This window comes from Nipponia nippon, unplaced genomic scaffold, assembly GCF_047370975.1.
Source record: "Nipponia nippon isolate SJK-2023a ecotype South Korea unplaced genomic scaffold, ASM4737097v1 scaffold_1, whole genome shotgun sequence".
Lineage (NCBI taxonomy): Eukaryota > Metazoa > Chordata > Aves > Pelecaniformes > Threskiornithidae > Nipponia > Nipponia nippon.
The window spans coordinates 96,337,915-96,351,772 of record NW_028262290.1 but is presented as its reverse complement, the minus strand read 5'-3'; the positions used below and the strand labels follow the sequence as shown (position 1 = coordinate 96,351,772).

General features: G+C 42.2%; 1 protein-coding gene across 3 annotated transcripts in view; it reads left to right on the top strand.

Moving 5' to 3' along the window:
* NEDD9 (neural precursor cell expressed, developmentally down-regulated 9) overlaps positions 1–13,101 on the top strand; it is a 104,635-nt gene extending 91,534 nt beyond the window's left edge. For all 3 annotated transcript variants that reach the window (XM_087763312.1, XM_087763305.1, XM_087763300.1), the window contains 5 exons: positions 7,455–7,556; positions 8,749–8,850; positions 9,298–10,521; positions 10,853–10,942; positions 12,298–13,101. In XM_087763312.1, the coding sequence (XP_087619438.1) occupies positions 7,455–7,556; positions 8,749–8,850; positions 9,298–10,521; positions 10,853–10,942; positions 12,298–12,807 (2,028 nt within the window). In that variant the 3' untranslated portion in view covers positions 12,808–13,101. The remainder of the gene's footprint in view (positions 1–7,454; positions 7,557–8,748; positions 8,851–9,297; positions 10,522–10,852; positions 10,943–12,297) is intronic.
* The last annotated feature ends 757 nt before the right edge of the window (positions 13,102–13,858 follow it).

Genomic DNA, 13,858 nt, shown 5'->3' with positions numbered 1-13,858 from the left:
ACTCCATAGATTAAAAAAAAAAAAAAAAAGTTGTTTGGAAAGGTGGTAAACCCGCACTTTAGATTTGGTAAAAATACAAAACTGAAAAATAGTGTGATGAACCTGCTTTTGTGTGCTTGTTAATAGAAAGGGTCACACCAAAAGTTGAAAAGTCAGGATTAGGCTGGTTGCAAAGCAGTTAGCTATACCTGTATCACCAACAGTTGAGGGTTTCGATCAAGGCCAGCTCATGGTTTCACATTTTTTCTTTTAAATCAGTTTCACAAGTTCTGCTCTACATCTTCAAGACTCACAACCCAAAACTTGCGTAAGTCTAGTTGAAATAATACAACCTCAAAAGGAGAAAAGTGTAACACCCATTTTCATTACTTGTTGCTATTTGCATTACAATACTACAGGGGCATTTTTTAAGACTGTGCGTCTACTGGTGAGGCACTTCGTAGCCACATTTAAAAGTTTCTGTTTAAATCCCCGAGCCTGTAAAGTTAAGCATTTTTAATTTAACACACCATGAATCAGTGACATCAGGACATGCTTTAGCCCTGAGAGCACGTACAGTTGTGGCCGAAAAGCAGATTTTCATAGGTATAGGTCTTGGACAACAAATGGACATAAGGCATAGGAGAAAATAAGCAGGTATTCTGAAGATGTAAACAACATCAAGAACTATAAATCAGTCCTATATCAGGGTAGCATTTGTCACATATCCTTATCTTCACACGTCTTGAATCTTACTTCTCAGAAAATTCACTGAGGAACACCCAATCAAAGAGAAATGGCAGCATCACTATGTGTGTTGATACCGCATTTCTTTCCGCCACACGGTAGAACTGATAACTCAGTCAACCCAGCAAAGAAAATACAGTAACTTCTGTTGATTTCCTCTTGCCTTGCAGAAACATTTGGGCTTACAGCACTAGAACAACTCGTAGTTACAGCTACAAGCCTGGTGCGTTAAAAGAAATACTTCTACGGGCTTCCTCCCCTCTCTTTCAGCTTGTGAGCCTTGATCAAAAGCTCTCCAATGGTTCAGTCTTGGCAGAAAACACTCTACTGGAGCATTTTATAGTGGCCTGATGTTCATACATTATTTAGGTTAAAATGAAGTGTTATGATTTGATAATCCTAAGACCTATACAACAAACCGAAACATTTGTAAGAGTGAGTATCCCTAGCATGTGTGAGAGGGAAACCCCAGCCTTTACTGACAGCTGGGAAACATGATGAATGCCATCGTATCTAGCAAATAAGTAAGTCAAGGCTACTGCTTCATAAAACCATTTTTGCTCTTTTTTTACAGCAGACAATACTGAATGATAAAATAGGTATTACTGTCAGGAAATTGATTATCAGTCACTAGAAATCTTGATGCAGCTTGCAAAACACAGGAGAGGAAACACTATGTGCTTTCTGTAAAAAGAACAGAGTTTTAGCCAGGTTCTTTCAAACACACAAATTACCTTAGAGAGTCTTTTCTTTAACACAACCTTCTTGCAGTTCAGCTTAGCCACAGGAAATTTCCCAAGGAGAAAAAAGCACTTAAGGAGACATACCTAGCTTCCCAAGTACATGCAGCAAAACAGAAAGAAGGGCCAAGAGGTCGCTCGCTGCCTTATCCATCATCATTTATGGCTCCTGCCACTGCCTTCCAAAGGACTAAGAGTTCAAGAGAGGAGGGATTAGGTTTTTTTCCCCCCAATCTCTCTCTTATAATTTCCCCATACTCTCTTTGGTTATTTCATTCTCCCTGCAAGCCTAAGAGAGCCCAGGTAGCTGTTATATATCCACCTAAGAAGCTTAGGAACAGAATCAACAACTAGAGTTTTGTATTAAATTCACAAAAATACTTTACAACAGAAGACAAACATGCTTTTTTTTTTTTGTCCTTTACTTACATTTTGATTCATTTTTCCCATGTCCAAGTTTTATAACAGCCCCATTTCATACACCAGCACTTAGCCTCCTCCAGGGCAGGACTCTTCAGAGGCTAAGCTACAGCTGATTTTAATAGATACAGGACTGAGAGCTGAGATTAGCAGCAGGTGATGACAGTAGCTCATCAACTGCTGAGAGTTAGCCATGGGGTGAAGAGGAGGGCATCATGGGAGGAAATATATTTTAATACAATTCTTCATCCAGATTTAAAAAAAAATATGAAATTTACCTCACATGCCTCTTCTTTTCTACCTCCAGAAAGCACTGATCTATTTTAAAAGCAGTCAGGAGGCATCAGTAGGTTCTTGGGGTTAAGAGGCCTTACTGGGAAATAGCAAGCTGCCCTTTTCAGCTACCCTGTCTGCCTGTGGTTTGGGTGGGGCAAGGTGTTGCAGAGGTGCAACATACCTCTGCTTCAGTTCTCTCACCCATAAAACTTGGTGAAGCTTGTTTCCCATCATTCTGCATATCAGGCACTGTTGTTCATGGGAACAGGCTGAATTCTGCCCTCCACAGTGCTGCTATAAATTCAGACTAATTCTCTTGGCTTCAGTAGGTTTATTTGCTCTTTGTCCTTGTCAAACAATGTAAACTAGTGTTATGCATCTGCCGTAAGCACGAGAATTGTCTTGTTGCTGCCTTAGTTAGGAATGTTCTCTATTGCAGCCTAACAGCCATTTTAAACCTAGAAGAAATACAATGGGTTTTTTCCTTTATATTTGAGGAAGAGGGATTTAATGAACCACAGGATTGAATATTTTGAAAAGTACATGGACATTCAGCTCTTTTTCTTGGTTAGGAACATGCCATTGGCATGGAAAAGACCCAGGTAATTGCTTTTGGAAGAGCACGGTCTTCAACAAGAACAGAACAAACTTTCTGCTCAATTGTTTTGCAATACTGAAAGTTTGAAGTAGGCTCATATACATGTTTCACCAGAGCCAAACCTGGTCCCTGTTAGTTGCTCTGCATGGATTAAGTGGTTAACGATGTTTTGAGAATGTTGGGCTAGATAGTTTGTGGGAACACCATCTGTTTCCTTTGACGTGTAAACAAAGAAAATTGCTGGTTTGAAATGCAGGATTATTTAAACTCGGATGACCACAGGCATTCTTAAAAGAGAAGAAGTAAAAGGAAAAAGAATCCTCATGAGGTCTGAAGTTCAGTGACATTTGTTAGGAAGTAAATTCCTAAGTACCAGAGGGGGCTGCTATCCCTGTTCCAGAAGTGGGAGAAGGGGAACTTTTCTTTTGCAGCCACCTCCTTCTGAAGTCCGTCTTCAAGACTAAACTGCCATTAGACATTCAAACCCATAAAAAAATGGTTCCACAATGCATTGAAAAGGCTGAGCATCTCATTCAGAAGCAGCCAGTTCACTGAATATATTAGTGGGTGAATACTTGAAATCAAAAGTTCTAAAAATATTGGGTTTGGTAGCTTTCATGCTTCACCTACCCAGCTACCTGCCTCTTCCCCGTACAGAAGCAGCAGTGCGACCACGTGTCCTGGCTTCCCGTGTGAGGTACTAGTGTCCTGGGGACATGAAAGTCAGAACAAATACTCCACATTTTCACTTTGTCAAATAGCATGGGTATTCATTTAATTACTGCTACAAAATGTTTGCTCAAGATATGTTTTGGTGATGAGCAGCTTCTGACTTGACTAGGAACAAGCAGTCCAGAGGGACGTGTAACCTAATGAAAAGTGTTGGAAGGGAAGAGGAAGGGAAGATGCAGAACAGGAAATGTTCTTGTACTCAGTGCAGACCAGATCAGCATTTGTAGGGGATTTTATGATGAAATCACTCAGAACATGTTGTTACTGGATAATAATCCTCCACACAGGAAAATATACCTGAGTCACCAGGAGAAAAAAGTTGTCTTTCATGTTATCGACAAACCTTGGTTGTTGCTGGGTTTCTTAAAGTCGTATTTTCTGTCTTTTGTATAGCTGTTTCAGAAGCCTAAAAAGGGGCAGACATAAAAGCCTCTGATGCATTTTTATTTGGAAAATAAATGCCACCATAAGTAGGGTGCACTACTAAGCACAGCCCTGCAGATAGCTCAGGTCTTCTGTCCGCAGTCACCTACGTAGGCAGGCTGTACTTTTGAATACCCAGCATCAGGCACTTGGTGTTTTAACCTCTCGCTTCCTTTGACAACAGCCGGAAGCACCCGGAACAGGGGTTTGTTTCACACAATTAAAGGAATGGCCCTGCTTGACCACTACATCGGGTTAGTCAAGTCTGGGAAAAAAAGGAAAGTGTCAAAATACATGATACAAAAAGTCCTGCAGCGCTGAGTGAAACTGGCTTCCTTTATCTGGCCAGTCTAGCTTTAGTGTAGTTATTTAGGATTATATCACAGCACAGTAAATAAAACCAGCAGCCTTGTAGTAGTGTAAGCTTTTCATACAGCATCCGGTATATCAGCCTTTTCTGAAGAATGGGAAGGGTCTCTAAGGATGAGGCTCAAGAATAACGGCAGCTGCGTGTTACTGCGGTATGCAGAGTGAGGGAGGATCTCTCTGTAAACACTGGGCACGAGTGCAGCTTCTCTTCCACGTGTGTCCCAGGCTCTATGGTGTGAGGATACCATCTGCTTTGCTACTTGGTTCTGTTTTTCAAAAGCAAAATATCGCGTTTACCTATAACAACAAGAGCAAATGGTTTTACTTGTGCATGCCTTATAACCTGTGCTGCTCGGATCAGCTCCCTTTTTTATGTTAGAGGCCTGTGACTTTTCTTTGAGTTTGTTCATGGAAATTCATTCTCTGAGCAAGGAGCGAGTAGTGGTGTCAAGGTATCCTGAGTGACTTTAGGCATGAGATGGGTAGGACAGTTGTTGCTGAGCCTGTGTAAAGGTGCTTCTCTAAACTGCTGTGCAAACCTTGGAGAACCGAGGTGCCATAAAGCTTCTACAGAGGTGCTATACATCTCCTCCGCGGGAGGGCTGTGAGGAGCGTCACACATCTGAGGCCTGGAGGAGATCTGGTCAAATTTGACTCCTGATCTGCATGTAGGACAGAGTTCAGCTTCCCGAGTAGACCACAACTGAGCAAGGGTTTGTAAAAATTTTAGACCGAGGGACCAGTCTTTTTGGAGCCTGATACAGCCTGACTCCCAGCCTTGGGAGGCTTTACCTTAAAATCAGCAGGTAAAGCAGAGCCGAACTGCAGCGGTGCACCCCGCTTCCAGGGCTGGCATGAGGCCTCTGGTTGCCTGCCATGAACAGTCTGTTTTGTTTTTTTTTTTTCCTCTGGGATGGTCAAGCAGTTTCCCAGCACATTAGCAAGCAGCCTAATGCCACGGTGTTCACAGTAGCAAAAGGGTTCGTGGAGATGGGCTACCCAGGATACAGCCCTTTGTTTTTACCGTGCGTTGTCTGTTCTCCCGGAGGATCATTTTTAAACACCCAGTGACTCGTTACTGAAGCAACACCGTGACTGTAATTTTGAAGCCCCTGGAAGGAACCTCTGAATAAACATTGCTTAAAACCAAATCCTTCTGTTCCTGGCTTGGGTGGAAAGCATTGGACTGGCAGCACCCAACTGAAAAAAAAAAAAAAGGGATGCAAAAAATACATGGCAAACTATGCTAGTGTGATCACAAGCCCTCACTGACAGAAGAAGCACGAGGAAGCAATGTTGATGCAAGTTAGAAGTTTCTCAGATAAACAACATAATCCCAGTATTATATGAGAATGGCCTGGGATGGATAATGTCTGGAGTGATCCATTACAGGAACTTCCAGTAACTTAAGGGAGAACTTTCTTAAAAGTTTTGTCTGTAGGTACGTTTTACAATGTAGTAGGTGACTGTGGGAGAGGAACAGTCTCATAAATTCAATATATTTTTAGATTCTTTTTAAAAAACTCTTATGTACGTAAGCTCTATTAACCTCACACCCAATTCAGCAGGAGTTCTGTCATGGGAAGAGAACTGACCCCGCGCTCTGCAGACCATATCGCTTCCAGTTCCTGTCTTCCCTGTCCTCCGATGCTAATTCAAGGAAAAGCAGCTGCAAAACCCACTGTCTTCCCCCACCTGCCAGGCGTGGGTGTTCCTCCCTCACCTAAGGCACGCACACTCAGTGCAGTAGCTGGCGCTACCAGGCGCACTGCCTTGGCCTACTCACGTCGAACCAGACCTGTACTGTAAACTGGTATGGCAGTCACCTCCAGGAGGAAGAATCCAGTGATTGTTTCATGGTGCAGGGCCAGAGGTTACACAGCAATATTTGGGCAGCAAGAAGAAAAGCCTGTGTTGTTAACATAGCAGAGAGGAGGTAGCAGGTTAGCTTCAGGGACTTTCCCTGCAGACCTCACCTCAGTCAAGCGACACTCACTGTGAAGTCTGGCCAGGATGCTAGGATTCCTTACAGCAAACACTGTTACAGGATCTTTACTGAGCATTTGGGCAGAAACTCTGTTCTACATCTTGCATACATTTCTAAAGATAGTTAAGTAGCTCTGGTATAGAATTCCCTCCAGCTGAGCACAATGCCACGTCTTGTATGAGCATATGTAATTTGTCATTTTATGCCTTTGGTTTACAGTATTTGTGTTTTTTTGTTAGAGCTAAGTAGCACCGGTGGAGGTTAAGATGTCAGCATTTCCACTATAAACCCATCTCTTTCTGAGGGTTAGGTAACATTTCTTTTATACCACACTATACTGAAATTGTGCCATGCAGATGCTGTCCAGGACGCCAGGCATTTATTTTTCACCAAATTTTATTTGAAGTCATTATGGTAGTTAATGGTTTAGAAAAATGTCAAAAAATGTAAATTCTAAGCTTTTTTTTCAGACACTGTTCTTGCATTATATACTTCAAGAATAGCTTAACATTTCCTGTCTCTTAGCCACTAATATAGACAAACCAAACGGAGACAACGTAATTGAATGTCCCGCTTTGGAAGGTTTAAGCATAGCCTTTCTATGTAAAGAATTTCCAAAGCCACAGCTCACACTCAGTCATCCAGGATTTTGTGCTGTGGAGAACAGTAACACAAGACGTCCTGCTGGAGTAGGTGGGAAATACCTCCACAAGCTAAGGTGGAAGACTCCCGGAGCCTGAACCTAGTATTTTAAGCCTCTGTCAGTAAGTGGGGACGCTTAACACCTCAGTGGGAGGAGCAAAACGTACATAGCTCTGATCTCAGCAAGTGGGTGGTGTAACCATCACATCGTGTGGTCTGTGCTAATGGGCAGTCAATGGGAAGAGGAGACCAAGCTCCCTTACACCTGCTGGAGAATCTGTGCTTGACAAATAGAAGATACTGTAGCAGTAGCAAGCAGCTGTGTCAGAACTTGTCTGGAACAGAAAGGTGGTGCATTTGTAGCTACTAATAGTAATTTTGCTGTGTTCAACTGTCAGAAGTACATGTAGACTTGTGTTACTAACATTGTCACATAAAGCGTGAATGTTACTCTTGGAATGTTTATACCCTGTGCAGTTACAGAGAGAACATGCCAAGATCCTCAAAGACTTATGTTTCCTCTTTTTCTTTTATCCCACAGGTAATAACTCCAGTCAGGTCAGGACAAAGTTATGTTTATGAATTCCCTTCCAAATACCAGAAGGATGCCTACGATATCCCCCCTGTTCGCCCTCTCCAAGGGGTAGGTACCAGTAAAACTGCCAACAGCACTGACAGGGCACAAAAGCAGATGAATTTCTACCAGAATTTTATGAGCAAAGCAAGTTCTGTCATTTCAGAGAGAAAATATGTTTTAATTAGATGCAGTGGCTTATTCACAGAGCGTAGAAGTATTTCAAAGTTGTATTTAATGTTGACTAAGATTTGGCAGCACACCAAATGCAGAAGTCCCATTTGTTTTCTGTGTTTTGATCAAAGAGTATATCTAAACAGAATAAACTTGCTGCCTGGGAACAATTTTTTTTCCTTTGTTGTTGCATAGTTGACAGTAATTCACTCAGTAAGGGTAAAATTATCGCCTAGATGAACAGCTTCTATGCAGGGAATTGTTTCCACCACATATCTACTGCACCATGTCACTGAACTTGAAATATATCTTCGTTCTGGGAAACACCCTTAGCATTCAATCTCCAAGACCACAGACATCTAGAATGGATGCTTGCAGGACCTGTAACTCAACAACCCTGCATCTCTGCATGGCCCTTTGACAGAGCAGCTCCTCTAGGGAGCAACACTGAAGCCAGTAGTACATAACACAGACTGACACCAAGTGGCTGGAACTGTTGGGAAGTCTGGGTTAAGAGACCTTCAGACAGTGGCCTTAGACCACACGCAGAACCCACTGTAATCTAGGACATGCCACCAAGTGGGACATTTGAAACATCTGACAGCTGTACGTTCTGCTGGTAAGACACCTCACACTGCATCCAATAAAGCAGATAGGCGCTGCTGGCAGGGGCAGCCTCAGTTTCAGAGAATTTCGTGTGTACTAGTACAAGCTTATTCCCCAGTCCCTCTAATCTCTATCAGTAAGAGCGTGATCAGTTCTGGTCACATAAGTATACTGTTCACCCCAACAAGTATCTGTAATAGACTGGCCTTGATTTAACTCTCAGGATGGAAGTCAGCCATGACTTCCTGTCTCCAGCCTGCCTTCCACATAATTGCCCAGTGAGGACCTAGCAAAGTGCCTTTCCTCCTAACTGTCCAAAATACCAGGCAAATCCAAGCAGCTCTCCCATATAAAACAAAGTTGAAGAGCTCTCATCATCTTCAGGCTGTTTGAGAGGAAACACGGAAACCAAAAAAACTCATCTGAGATCAGACCTTTCCTGAGGTGACTTGTTTCTGTAACCAATTTATTCTTTCTTTAGATATATGACATTCCCCCCACATCGGTTAAGGGGCCTGCACTTCCAGTTCCGATGGGAGAAGCAAAAGCTTTAGGAGTCTATGACATACCACCTGCCAAAGGGGTAAGTATTATGCTGTTTTCACAAGAACCTGTATTTTCATGTCTGACCAAAGACGTGTTTAAACAAGAGCTCATGTATGATCCTGAAGGAAAAGGACACTCAGTACTTTAAAGATTTCTTTAGGTTTTTAAACTGTTAAAACTGGTAAAGTGAAGCAGTGAATCAAAATTATTAAAGTTATGGAGTGTGAATTGATAATTAGACCTACATTATCTTTGTGGCAGCACGCTGCTTTCTTGGATTTTGCTGCTTGTGAGAATTTGCATCAAGATGAATGTTAAAAAGTGAGATATTAAAACTGATGCTCAGTCAAACTCAGGATAAGTAGCTGACTCCATGAAAGTCAATGGCAGATCTTCCATCCCAGCATTTTATAGGCTATATGGAAGATGTAAAATATTTTGCTATTCTAGCCGAAGATATCATGGTTTGCTTTCTTTGATTCAGGTCTATGCTACACCTCCATCTGCATGCCGAAATGATACAGGCCTGAGGGAAAATTTGCAGGATTTTTCGTCTCCAGTGGGCCACAGTGTAAGACCAGAAGGAGTATATGATATTCCTCCTCCCATCACCAAAGCAACTGGGAAAGAACTTAATAAGTTTTCTCCTGAGAGCCTTTTATTGCCAGATGGAGTGCCCCAGAAACAGAATGTTTATGACATCCCTATGAACCATCAAAACCATTTTCTTGGACAGCAAATCGCACCTCAAAAAGATGTTTATGATACCCCAAGGGGAATTGCATTCCCAGGACAACAGACAGGACTGAGTGAAAGTCTCATCCCAGAAGGAAGAGAAGGTATATATGATGTGCCACCACCAGTCCTCCAAGACACTAAAGGCTTACAGGATGTGACTGATGGGATCAATAGGTTGTCTTTCTCCAGCACAGGAAGTACAAGGAGTAACATGTCCACATCTTCAACAACATCAAAAGACTCTTCTATATCAGCATCAACTGCACAGGACAAAAGACTAATCCTTGATCCAGACACTGCTATAGAGAGGCTTTATCGCCTCCAGCAGATGGTGGAGACAACTGTCAATAACCTCATGGCCTTCATTACAGTAGAGTGGCGGTCTTATGGATATATGGAGAAACACATCAATGAAATTCACACTGCTGTGGATAAGGTAGAGCAGTCGCTGTTGGAGTACCTCCAGTTTGCAAAAGGATCAGCAGCGAATGCTTCCTGCCTGTCCGAGTTCAGCCTTCTTAACAAAATGAGGAGGGAGGTGCAAAGGCTGGAGGACTCTCACCAGATCCTTACCCAAACCAGTCATGACTTGAACAGCTACAACTGGTCTTTGAATGTTCTAGCTGTCAACAGACTGCAGAACAAGTGTGATGACCTGGATCGGTTTGTTATGGTGGCAAGGACAGTCCCGGATGATGCCAAGCAGCTGACCACTACCATCAGCGTCAATGCAGAGGTGCTCTTCAGACAGGCATTGAGCAGCTCATGTTTCAAAAATGTAGCAGACAATATCATGAACACTCCTGACTATGTATATGACAATCCTCATATGCAGCATCATGGAGAAAAAGCACAGAACCACTGCAGTTCCCTTCCTCCCCACCTGAGTAAAGGTCAGCACCCTCACAATACCACCAGTGGGGGCTCAGAAAAGAGCTGGATGGATGACTACGATTATGTTCACCTGCAGGTAAGTAAACCCAACACCTTTGGCTGCACAAGGCCAAGTAGTTGTTGATGCTTCTGTTTGCAGGAAGGTAGCAATCAAGATTGTTACACTAATACATGTTCAAGAGTAATTTCACCAGGGCGATTACTTGCTTTCGGATAGGACTGTTGCATACATACTAGCAATAGCCTTTTGCTCTGCCACAGTATCCTTTTCTTCTCCATACTCTTAGTGGTGCCCTACCAGTGAAAAAGGCCAATACAAATAAGCCTGGTTTTTGACCTATGAGTTGTCATTTAGCGCCGGAGCAGTTTTGATTTAACACAGTGTCTTCTTCTATTATGCAAAACAGGGGAAAGAAGAGTTTGAAAGGCAACAGAAGGAGCTGCTGGAAAAAGAAAATATCATCAAGCAGAGCAAAATGGAGCTAGAGCATCATCAGGTATGTTCGCTCAGGTGCAATAATCACATTGAAATGCAGTGTTCCTTGCACGTAAGGAGCACTGGTCAAATAAAACATCATGGCTGTGAGGTGTGCATGAGTACCGGCATACGCAGTTGGAAAATCCCAGGTGCTAGATGGTGAAGACGGCAGGTATTAGGTCTTGGCTAAACAGTAGCTCCAGGTTAGTTTCTTTCCAAGTGGGACTTGTGCCAGTCAGGCTCCACCATTAACGGATTTATCAATGCAGAGGACAAGGACACGCACTGTAATGCTCCAAATGAGAAATGGTGAGCATCAAGATTTTAGCACCTCCCTGGCCACGTGCATCTGTGACAGCGATTACTTGTGCCACAGACAGCTTAAGTATTTGCTGCAGAGTAGCTGTTCTGAAGATCAGCATCTCTGCCCCGTTCATTTCCTTGTTGCCACTTAGTAACAGAGTGGAAGCACAGCCGCAGCTCTCAGTGTTTGGAATGACATCTCTTGTGGCAGGAATAAGCCTTTGCCTTGAAAATAATTTTCAACCATCTCAATTTAAGAGACTAATTATTTTTTTAATACAATGCACCATTGCAGTGGGCCCAGTGCATACACATAGTGAAAAGCAGTCTCTGTCTCCAGAAGTTTACCACAGAGGAGAAACAGATTTCTGCAACGTCTCACAGCGGATCAGTCACAAAGCCAGCTTGAGAACTTGGCTTTCCTGACCTGCAATCCAGTGCCTTAATCACTGGACCACACTGAATATACACGCCACCTGCACATCTGTTCAGTGAACATCAATACCATTAACTTAAATACTGTGCTTAACATCACTTTAAATGCTAAAAAAAGCAGGTCAGCTAAGATTGAGGGCTGTCGCTTTGCCCTCACATTAATTCTTCAATATGTTGTTGCCGTATCATATGGCAGAAAATTGTACAAGCAACGTGGAGGTGAGAGTTAAAGGTTTGTCATCTCGAAATCCCACAGAGATGGCAGCTTTTTAAAGACTGTGTAGGAGTCATTGCCACTTGGATCCATCTCTCTCACTTGTGATTTCAGAATATTCCAAGTGAGCAACAGTGTGTAAATTCAGAAGGGTTGTTGTTTTTTTCTTAAATGCAAATAAAGAATTTTAGATGTTTTTCTCTTCTGAACTCTGTGTATTTGGATTTATGGTAACCAGAGCACTTGACTATCCCTCTCTCTCCAAAATAAAAGATCTTAGAAAACACATATACTAGTTGTTATTTAACATAAGGCCAATCTAGGATACTCGGGGGTATCGTGAGGCATAAGGTGAAGCTGTAATACATAACAACGTCTTACGAGAATATTCTTTGAAGAAAGCCTTTTTATTTGCCTTTCAGATTAATCAGTTTCAACGTCTGGAGCAAGAGATCACAAAGCCGGTAGAGAACGACATCTCAAAATGGAAGCCGCCTCAAGCTCTCCAGACTGCAAACAGCACCGCCACCTCCCATGACAGCCAGCTGCTTTTATTCTATTCTGACCAATGCGAGACTCACTTCAACTCCCTCCTAAATGCCATCGACGCCTTTTTCAGTTGCGTCAACGCTTCTCAGCCCCCCCGAATCTTCGTGGCTCACAGCAAATTTGTCATTTTGAGCGCTCACAAACTTGTGTTCATTGGGGACATGCTCACAAGGCAAGTGACGACTCAGGACATATGCAACAAAGTGATGAACTCCAGCAATCAGTTGTGTGAACTGCTGAAGAGTGTTGTTCTGGCTACCAAGATGGCTGCCTTGCATTACCCCAGCACAGCAGCCCTACAGAAGATGGTGGACCAAGTAACAGAGCTGTCTCGTCATGCACAGTTGTTCAAACTCTCGCTGGTCCAAATGGCGTCCTTATGAAACGCAGTGGAATCCAGTCCACGCACAGCAAAACAGAAAAGCAAAAAAACTGGAGCTATTTTTATGTAATATTTTTTTTTGAGATCTTTTTTATGAACTATTTTAAATACATTCTTATGCATTAGAGAATCTAATGAAATCAGGGATCTGGTAGTTTATCTGATTCTGTATTATGTTTCTAATAAGCATTTAGATATGTATGCACTGCATATATGTATATGTCGCTACATTCCCTAAAACTCAATTAAGCACCTTAAAAATCATGCATCGGGTAAGCAGCGCCTATCTTTTGTATATACTGCCTGTTTCTTTTGTGTATTTGTTAACTGGATGCTGCGCTCTTCTTATTTCATTCCATCTTGATTTTGGCACATGGATTTGGTTGTGAAACCTACTTGTAGCAATCCATGAAGCAAGTGTAATGGTTCTCATAGAACTCCATTCCCTTCTTAGAAATTACTTTTTGTAGGTTAATTCCATGAAATTTAATTCTCCTCTTGATGTTACTTTTTTATGTACGGCATTCGATCATTCTGAGTAGCATATATGCACAACTGCAACAAGCAACGCATCAAACAACGCATACAGCATTTGTGAGAAAAGCATTTTTAGGCCATATAAGAAGCGGAACCTTCTAAGGAGGAAGGCAGTATCATATATATTTAATATCTTGTGGCATTCAGATTTCGCTGTTTCTAATAACTGTACATCATGGGATTTCAAGACGTGGATGGATTCCCAGCAATGTGAATTCATACACGTTTACCTTGTATGACCTTGCATTCGCAATTCATTTAAGAGTCAGGCTCGAAAGCCTTATTGTTCCTGGACTCAGAGTTATCCTGAGAGCATCCCAGGATCCACGGGGCTCACTTTTGAGGCTGCAGATGAGCAATGTCTCAAAATACCAGTCCCTTCCGAAGGGATTAATGTACAAATTGTAATTCATATGGAAAGAAAACAGCTTAATTTGAAATAACAGATATTTAAACACCTCTATAGCATATACACAATTTAATGAAGAAATAGCACTTATTTTTCTAGGACATAT